The sequence below is a fragment of the Larimichthys crocea genome, chromosome VIII, assembly GCF_000972845.2.
Source record: "Larimichthys crocea isolate SSNF chromosome VIII, L_crocea_2.0, whole genome shotgun sequence".
NCBI classification, from domain to species: Eukaryota; Metazoa; Chordata; class Actinopteri; family Sciaenidae; genus Larimichthys; species Larimichthys crocea.
In genome coordinates, this window is record NC_040018.1 from 17,928,552 (window position 1) to 17,938,058 (window position 9,507).

At 40.2% G+C, this 9,507-nt stretch overlaps 2 protein-coding genes across 4 annotated transcripts in view; one reads left to right on the forward strand and one right to left on the reverse strand.

Moving 5' to 3' along the window:
• kif26ba (kinesin family member 26Ba) overlaps nucleotides 1-1,219 on the reverse strand; it is a 77,885-nt gene extending 76,666 nt beyond the window's left edge. The window contains exon 1 of the mRNA XM_019262413.2: nucleotides 402-1,219. Coding sequence (XP_019117958.1) covers nucleotides 402-461 — 60 coding nt within the window. The 5' untranslated portion in view covers nucleotides 462-1,219. The remainder of the gene's footprint in view (nucleotides 1-401) is intronic.
• A 2,150-nt stretch (nucleotides 1,220-3,369) lies between these two features.
• Nucleotides 3,370-8,826, forward strand: si:dkey-127k13.1 (PWWP domain-containing protein MUM1L1). Of its 3 annotated transcripts, none has more exons than XM_010756748.3 (14): nucleotides 3,370-3,592; nucleotides 4,301-4,421; nucleotides 4,516-4,838; nucleotides 4,948-5,197; nucleotides 5,364-5,483; nucleotides 5,595-5,665; nucleotides 6,095-6,171; nucleotides 6,400-6,460; nucleotides 6,568-6,643; nucleotides 6,815-6,865; nucleotides 6,991-7,232; nucleotides 7,796-8,017; nucleotides 8,125-8,213; nucleotides 8,295-8,826. In XM_010756748.3, exons 2-14 carry the CDS (start codon nucleotides 4,415-4,417, stop codon nucleotides 8,392-8,394), a joined length of 1,689 nt encoding a protein of 562 aa, XP_010755050.2. In that variant the 5' UTR covers nucleotides 3,370-3,592; nucleotides 4,301-4,414; the 3' UTR covers nucleotides 8,395-8,826. The 3 variants fall into 3 exon arrangements, with proteins under 3 accessions (XP_010755050.2, XP_010755048.2, XP_027137635.1); XM_010756746.3 differs by having other exon boundaries at nucleotides 3,371-3,592; nucleotides 5,343-5,483; XM_027281834.1 differs by having other exon boundaries at nucleotides 3,371-3,592; nucleotides 4,325-4,421; nucleotides 5,343-5,483.
• Nucleotides 8,827-9,507: the final 681 nt, after the last annotated feature.

Genomic DNA, 9,507 nt, shown 5'->3' on the forward strand with positions numbered 1-9,507 from the left:
GGTATAATGTGAGTTATAAATTAACACTAATGGAGACAGGCAGTAGTTGCAGGTGTGAGTGTAATACCTGATTTAGTTGCTTGGTTCTCGGGTAGTGATAATTAAGAGATGTGGGAGATCTATCAGTGAAAATGCATGCCACTGTTATGACAGGATGAGCAGTGATGTGTGAAATGTGATCTTCACAAAGTAATCAATCAACAGCATGAACACAAATACTGAAATGAGCTTTCATGAGTTAAATATTCACATCAGCATGAGCAAACTACAGCTCCCTATTAAAACTGCTGGGTAGGTGTGATATGAAGTGCATGCATCACTAAATGGATGATAAGAGGTTTTTTATGTTTACCACACACAGAGGTGTGTCCACCCCTCAGTTACTGGAATGAATGACCTACCCCATATTTTCTGCTCCTGCTGCTCACAGACCTCTCCTTGGTCCCCGACAGTGAAGTCATGTTGGAGGTGAGAGGAGGGGGTGAGGAGAGGAGAAAGAACCTCTGCTGCTACTTCACATTCAAAAAGAGACCACCGGATCGATTTCAATTAACCACAACGCCCCTGCAGTTTACTCTTCTCAATCTGGAGGCAACCTCACGCCACTTCCAAATGCATGTGGACACCGGTTACATCCCCATTCCGTCGCCAAGAGACTGAAAAGAAATCCTAGAAGGTTTTTGTTGTCTTTTTCCACGAGTTGTTGTTTCTGGAAAGCCCTCGAATCACTTCTTTAAAAAAAAAAAACCCCACACACAATCAGAGAATTCATACAGGTCGTGGAGAAAGCAGCAGACCGCTCCCTGTCAGCAGAGGCTTCTCTGCGCTCTCTGCTCAACAGCGCTCCGGATTGGCAGCGCACTCAGCCCAGCCTCTCTCCATCAGCTCTGCGTCTGAGCCTGGCCAGGTAAAAAAAAGGGGACAAAAGAGAAAAAAAAACACCTCCGGTGCAAATTCCTCTTCATGGGGCGCCAACAAATTCACGACTCATTGGATCGAGAAAGACCTGACAGGTGCAGACCACGGCTAAAAAGCCAGTTCCTCGTTGTTTATACTTCAAGTGTTGCTATCTGTGCCCTCCTGTTGACTTCCCGAGGCTCCGCACTCTGCTGAAGCCAGCAGCGGACTGGAGACACAGGAGAGAAGGCGCACATCTGGAGGAGGGCGGGTCCACCCTGCCCCTCATCAACTACAGGCCAATGCAATCCAGAGGTTCCAGCTGAGTGGCAGGTAGACTTTTTAGTGGGAGGTTTACAACATTATTTTAGGATGTTGTTCGGATTATATGGTTGTGTTTTTAACTCTGTGAATAAACTAACACACAGGGTTATTATAGTTATTTGCTTACTTGCTTATTTTCTAGATAGAAAATAAGTAATACACAAAATAGTGTAGAGAAAAATACAATGAAAGAAACAAGAAACGCCCAACCAACTGAAGTATTTACATAATTTTTGGCAACTGCTTAGGATATTATAGATGAGAGGGGTGAAAGAACTCTAAAATCCTGGCTCTGCCACTTTTAATAAAGTAGGCTACTGATAAAGTAAAAGTCTTTTGGATTGGAGAGGTGGGAGATGAATAAAAGCAGCAAATTTCAGAGGGATGTTTTGCAACAACTAACATTATGACAGGCATGGATGTTGATAAATAAGGCAACTGATAAGTGTCATGATGTCTCTAATACTATCTCGAACTCGTCTCAAAATCTCAGTGGATTCAGTGTAAGTGGTGTTGCACACTGAGGATGTTTTTAGAAATTGCATAGTAAAAGAGAACAGGTTATGAGTGGTTACACAGTGCCCTCTACTGCTCTGTTAAAGTTATTGCTGAGACAGACACCCAACAGATAAGTGACTAAAGAGTAAGTTGGACTAATTTATCCATTACATGGTAATAGTGTTATTTTTTAGATGTTCATCCTCTGTACTGTTAGATTTTGCAGCACCATGTTCATGGGTCACTATTTCACCATTTACTTACAGGCCTTTTTTGTTGTTGTTTGTTTTTTCACAATGCATTTTGATCATTTTGACATGTCGCAGTAGGAAAAGAACATCTGTAAGTAATAATCAGTGACATGATGTAGTGATGACTGATTTAGTCGCTCTCCCAGTTTCAAGGTCCTGGTATTGTGCATGCTAGCTCATTGTCCCACTGTTATGGGATATTTGAAATGAACAGAGCCACCATTAATGTTATTATAACACCTTTAATTATTAATTATAACACCTGCACTTTTCTGGACATGACAAGTGAAATTGTCTGTTGTGAAAAGACCTGTTGGCTGTTTATTGAGGGAAAAAGCAGGCTCAGTCATGGAAAGATATGCCTACAGATGGTTTGTAAGAACTCAAACATGAAGGTACAGGTGTGTTTATACTTGGATTTAAAGTCAATGTACTGTATATCCCACATTTCAGACAAAAACACAGATTTTCAGCAGAAATAATTACAGAAATAGGCCAAGTTAAACGATAGATCATTATGCACAGATTTAGCTGCAGTACCTGGGGATTTATCACTCATGCAAACAGTTAAAGAAGAGCTCCGTATGGGTATTGTTGATGTGATAGTTTTGCTTGGTGCCTGCACATGTAAGTGTTGACTGAAATGAACAAGAATAATAAGGAATGGAGTGAAGCTGCTACTGAATGCAGTAAAGAGATGTCGGTAAAACCAGATGATTTAGTATCTTCCTGAGAAAACATGGGATATTAGGAATAATGAATGAGGATATATTTTCTAAGGTGGTATGAAAAGTGAAAATTAACAGAATTTTAGTAGCTTATTTTTTAGATTTATGGCCAAATTATGCAGCCTGTCCAGCATGATAAACTGTGTCATAAACAGTGACATGCATGACTGCTTGTGCATATTAAACTCACTCAGCAATGGGGCAGTGGTGTATGCACATTGTCAGTTAACTTCTGCTACTTCCCTATCAGAGAGGAAGTCATTAACCACAAAATGAGGTGCAGATTTGGCAATAATACTGACTCATATACAGGTGAGATTATTACACATATTCCTTACATTACATTGCATTTAGCAGACACTTTTATCCAAAGCGACTTACAGAGGAGGACATAAGCTGAGAAAGGTGTAAAGGAGCACCGAGTAGTTTGTTAGTTTTGTTAGTTTTGTTAGGCAGGGAAGCAGTCTGGATTATTCTCGATATTCCTCCACCTATTCATAAAAGTTGGACTACCTGTCATGCCTTCACCTTCCTAGGAAGAAAAATCAGCCTACAGACCCTTGAATGATGCTCATCAGAGGGGATTTAGAAGTGGGTATATCCCCTGTACTCATCTAAAGCCAGTCCTGTCTTACTCCGGTACAGTAGGTGGCGGTAGGTGCGAGTCATGAAGACAGACAGCCTCTATATATAATCCGCGAGTGTGATGTCAGCAAGTACAAAGTACTGTTCCTGTTCACAGGAGTCACGACTTATTGGGTTTACTACCTTAAATGTTTAGTGCATTATTGCAATCTGGGAACATTTCTTTTTAATCCAAGAGACGCAGTGAGTGCATGCACGACGAGGTCAAACTAACTAACTATCCAAACAAACGGAGTTGAACATTTTAAGGTGAGTGGCTGACGTGACATTTCGTTTTGCCTGCGGTCACTTTAATCTCTTAGTTTGGAGTTGTTCATGTGCAAATAAAAATATTTGATAGTGCCCACGCTACATTCAGCCATAACCCAAGCAAACATATGTTTCTGTTTGTTGTTATGCCGCGTGATGAGGAGATAGCAGTAAATGACAGCAGCTCTGCGGCCATTGCTCGCTGTTGTTTGTTTACTAGCATGCAAACGTGTTGTCGTCCTGTAGCATTTTTGGTAGACACTCGTCAGCGTTAAGTCACTTTGTCTCTGTCCAGCTGAGAGTACGGGTTGAGATGTGTGTTAGCGTGGTGTTTTGCGACATATTTATGGCGTTGTTTTTATTGCATATACCTTTTTTTATTTTATGCAAGCTCATGTGTGCAGGCATTAGCCGAGCTGTGTCTTGCAGTAACGTAGCAGGGTTTATACTGTGTGTGTGTGTATAGATGTATAAATATGGTGGTTACCTTGGACACAAGGACGTTAGAAAGTCTGCCCAACAACAGTGCCTGAGGTAGTGAACTATCTATCTATCTGACGTTTTATTGTGTTTCCATGGCGACAGGTTTTCACAGTGTTTCTAACAAATGCTGCTTAAGATGGCATTTATGAGCAGGGCATCCTACTGGGAGAAGCCTAAATACTGTAGGTTGCTTCCTGAACTGTCCTGTCCCTTCTGAACACACAGTTGCCAAACGTATCCATCTGACAGGCACTGGGGCCAGCGTATGGTGAAGAGCGCTGAGCCAATGAACCCAAGGGAAAGCTTTCCAAAGAGAGGACGACACCAATTCATACAACAATGAAAGGTGACCCCGTGTATAATGTTGTCATTTCACTTTCTGAATGTTGTTGTTAGTCAGCAAAATAGGAGTAGAAATATGACTGTGTTTGATCTTCCAGGTGGGCCTCAGAAAACAAGAAAAAGGAAACTTCAAAAGACACAAACTGAGGAAGACACCTCGGACAACTTTTTATCTCAAGCACCTGGGGAATCTAATGCTGTGCCAGGCAGTGATTTTGCCAATGTCAGCCAGTCCACAGCAAGTCCCTTGTCAAGAACTCCAAAAAGAGGAAGAGGACAAACAAGACAGACACAAGACGCCTGTCTGACTTCCACACCGGTCCGCAGCTCCTCTGCTGACGCCCTGTCCAACATTTCAAAGTCCTGTGCTGGAGCAAACCAAGTGGATCTAAAATATGATGAATTCATCACTCAGTTAAAGGTATTTTACTGATAAATATTGTTTCTACTTCAAACCAACAGATTTTTCAGCCTGTAAAATTTTTTTCAGTGATATATTTAACCCATTTTTAATATCTGCTCTGTTGTAGACATCAGAGGCAGACTCACAGTGCTCCAAATCAAAATCTCAAAGCAGACGTGGGCGGCCTCCTGCTTCACAACCAAGACAAGTTAGAAAAAGGGCAGCAAAGGAACAAACACACATGTGCAGTAAAACCAATTGTCCACCAGCCAAGTGCCGGTGTGTCAGGACACGGAAGTCGAAGACCACTGCTCAGCCATCTAAACGCTCCAGACCAAGATTTGAACTGGAGCAGCCCGATGCAGAGAAAGAGAAAGGTAGTGGCTTATTACTGTTTTTCTCACGGAGAGTCATCATAATACTTTTTTGACAAATTGTGTATTTTAAGAATTCATCGCCCCTACAATCCAAAATATAATTATATTATTGTTGTCCCACCACCATCCCCCCAACCCCCAAAAGATGAGTCTTTGCTGTCTTCAGATCTATCAATAGAGCTGAGTCACCATGAGGAGCAGCTGCAGTCTTTGTCCTACCAGGAAGATGAGAAGAGTGATGAGGAGGAAGAAGAGCTCCAGAGTTACTTAATGCAGGTGGACAAAAGTGAGAGAGCTTGCAGTGATTGAATGCAAATAACCTCTACAATGACTAGATATGGACTGGGCTGGTGTGTACATGCTGTATACTTTAAGTGGTTTTATTTTTATGTTTCAGAGCCCCACTCTATTACAGAAGGAGTGTTTGTATGGTATAAATTTAGAAATTATCCATTCTGGCCTGCATTGGTGAGTGGAAAAACCTTTGTGGATCATTTATTTCTTATGAACACATGTCTTTATGACGGTTTCTATATAGAACAATACACAATTTCTTACTAAGACTTCTGCCTACATCCAGGAAACAAGCACTTTGTCACATTTGAAAAGCGTGAACTCAACTTTTTGCTCGCACAATAACTCAACCAAACACTTTTTGTTCATACATTATCTATGCTACAACTTAAATTGATTAGTTGATTAATTGATTAGCACTAATAAACACTGATTATTATAGCCTTGCATGTCAACTAGAAGATAAAGGAAGTTGATTGGGGAAGTATGAATGAACAATCATTATGTGCCTGAATGATGAGTGTCCCAAGATAAAATCTTTGGTCAAGATTTGCAAACCCTGAAAGCCCTAATGATTTAAATCTGTATTCTTTTACTCTGCAGGTAAAAAGTGTAAACCGTAAGCACAAAAAAGCCAGCGTCATGTTCATTGATGACCCAATGATTCACAAAAAGAAAGGGTAGGAAATGAAATTTTGGTTAATGCAACTAAACCTTTAAATACAATGGACTGTTATAATGGTTGTGAAGATCCCTAGGCCACAGAGTCTCTGCAGATCAAACGATACAATACAACTAGAAGTAGCAGTTTAAAAAACAAAAAGGCTATGTCAGGTTTGATGTGTGAATTGCTGGCACACTTTCAAATCGTCAGGAGTTTATTTTTGGATGTGTATTTGTCTTTAAAGGTTTACTGTGGCTCTGAAAACCCTGAAGCCATTTGACTGTGAAGAAGCTGATGAGCTCGTGGTAAGAAAAGCTCATAAATCATAATCGGCACACCCAGTTTTCTAAAAAAAATATTATGTTGTCCTGACACAGTGGCAGACGTCTATGTTTCTTGTATTTGCTTACAGTCTAAAGCCAAAGAAAAGTATGATGCTGCAATTGAGTGGTCTTTGGAGCTCATAACAGACTACAGCTTCCGGATTGGTAAGTATTCTCCATTTGATGCTTGTGCAGAAAGAAACAAATAAAGGGCACTGATATTTGCATGTATCATATATCTAAACCAACCCTGATAATAAAAAGCAGCTATGGAAGATGAATGAATATATGTAAATTATATTGTTCTGATACCACTGAGTTGTTTTTTCTCTGTAGCATGTGGCTCGTTTTCTGGGTCCTTCATTGAGTACTTTGCTCATGACATGAGTAAGTTTTATTGTATAACATTCATAAACAGCACCATAGACTATTATGTTACCCTAGAATAAGTACATCTGCAGCCCTACTTGGTCCTGACAATGTTCTTTACGGTCTGTCCTCAACTACTCCAGGCTATCCAGTGAGGAGAAAGTACCCACAGGCAGCATCAGAGAGACTAACCATCGCCAACGACACGACCATAGAGGTGCCGTCTGACGATCATAAGGAGGACAGCTTTAGTGAACAGCAGGAGGAGGTTACCAGGAGTTCAAAAAGGCTGCTGCCAGACCGGAGTCATGCTGCCCACAACCGTGCTAATGAGAAGCTTGTACATTTCATTGTGAAACAGCGCATGGTGGAAACACGCCTTCTGGTATGAGCTTTTTGTGTTGCTATACTGGTACTTTCTCAATAGCAGTGCATGTTTTACCTGCTTAGCTTTGAAAGTTAATCAGACATGAATATGTGTCCGTGCCAAGTCATCAGACTAGATAAACCAGCTCTGCATGTTGGACTGTCATTGGAGTTTAGAGACACGTGTAATCGGCCTGCACGAAAACTATACATAACTACAAAACAGTTCATTCTGCTGATAACATTCTAATATTACTACTTTACATTGACCACAATGAATCACTGCAAATGTTATTTGACCTTATTGGATCTTTAAATAACTACAAATACAGATTTATATTGCACAATAAACTGCAAGAGCTCACTGGTTTTATAAAAACATGGGTGTGCCTAGGTGTGCAAAGCTAAACAAACTGAATATTTATGAAAAGTAACAAGGTTTTACAGTTTCACTTTAAGTACAAGTGAAACTGTACTTAAAGTACAGTTGATGTTAATCTTTAAATAGGCATCATTTGTAGCATTAAAACAACATGCAAGATGTTAATAAACCCACCCTTCCTGTTATTGCTCTCATCACAGGCTGTGATTCGTGGGCAGCAGCAGTCCAGATGGCTTCGTTCCTTTCTGAGTGCCAATCGGAGACGGGTGGTGAACATATACCTGGAAGATGATCAGCAGTTGGACCAGGTCTACTGGTACCTAAATGAGCTGTACGCAACGGCCGTGGCCACCGCCCCTTGCCTGACTGAGATCAAATCCATGGAGCGTGTCCCTTTTGTCCTGGATGTACTCCTGCCTGAGGTGAGCGAAAGCTCTCCAATACATGTTTGTTTGTTATTAAAGCATATGGTATGTTTCCTGTTTGAGTGGCGCAGGTGTTTACGATTTAAGATTGTCCTCCTGTGCAGGCCATCATCTATGCTATAGCTGGGGTAGACAATGTCTCAGTAAAAAAGGCAGAAGAAAAGTACCTAAAAGGACGATGTATCAGCAACAGGTAAGAGTTTGTCAGAGAAAAAACTAAATGCACTAATTACTGACTGCAATTGATATGATACTGACTTTTTTTTCATTTCAGAGAACGACAAGAGTTTGACTTGATGATTGAGAGGCAGATGAAGAACAAATCACAACCGCAGAACACTGCACTTGCATTATTCTCTGACACCATCAGTTAGAAGACAGATTATTGTTTAAAAAAAAAAAAAAAAAAGCAACTATTTTTGTATTGAGTCTTTGTTTTTCTTTGTTTGTTTTGTTTTTTTGTTAATGTAACGTCATTTGTGTGCCTTACAATCACAGATAAATCATACCACCATACCATTCATTCAATTCTGATTGGCCTTTTTTAAAGACACGACACTTTAAATGTTGGTTTTTAAAAAGAGATTCACAAAAACTGGTCTTCAAAATCTACAGTAATAATGTTAGACTGTCTAATCTACCTGCCTAACTGTTTACTCAGAGATAATAATGAATGAGCTGTTGCTGTCTGTACATGCTTGTTTCACAAAAGATATTTTTATAAACATTTTGTCCAACAGTAAAGGCTTTTTGCACACTGAAGGATGTACAAGTGCCAAATAAATAAAAATAAAAATAGACTTTCAGCTCATGGTGTCATCACAACAGTATTTCCCAGGTGATACACAATTAACAAACTGGTCAAGAGGGCCAGCTCTGTCCTTGACTGCCCTCTGGACCATAGAGGAAGTGGAGGAGAAGAGGATGTTACCAAAGCTGACAGGAGCTGAACCTCCTGCATGAGATTGGAGGCCTAAAGCAGCTCCTTCAGCAAGATGGAGTGTCCTTCATTTCCAACAGCTGTCTCTTTAACGCCAGCATGACATTTTTTCTATATATTTCTTATTTATAAGTTATTTCTTATCCACCTTGTGTATACAGGTTGCTATGACAAGTGAATTGCCCCAGTGTAGGATCATCAAAGTCTATCTTATCTTATACAACAGCAGTGTTGCTGGGCAAAAAGTAGCTTTTGGGCCCCCTTCGGATATATTAAATAAAATCCATGCATTCATTTAGAAATTTTCCTATTTCTGTTCACACAAGAAAATCACACGTCCTATAGTGTGATTAAAATAGTAATTGAATTGAAATTTTCTCATGGATAGTGTGGTGTAATTGCATGTTTTAATACTGTCATTGTATTGTATACTTTGGACACAGCTAATCGAAACATGACCTCTGCAGAGCTCCACTAAGGGAGAGCAGTGAGAGGAAATCACATGATGATGAGCAGTGTGTAACATAAGCACATCCTCTTTTCCTTT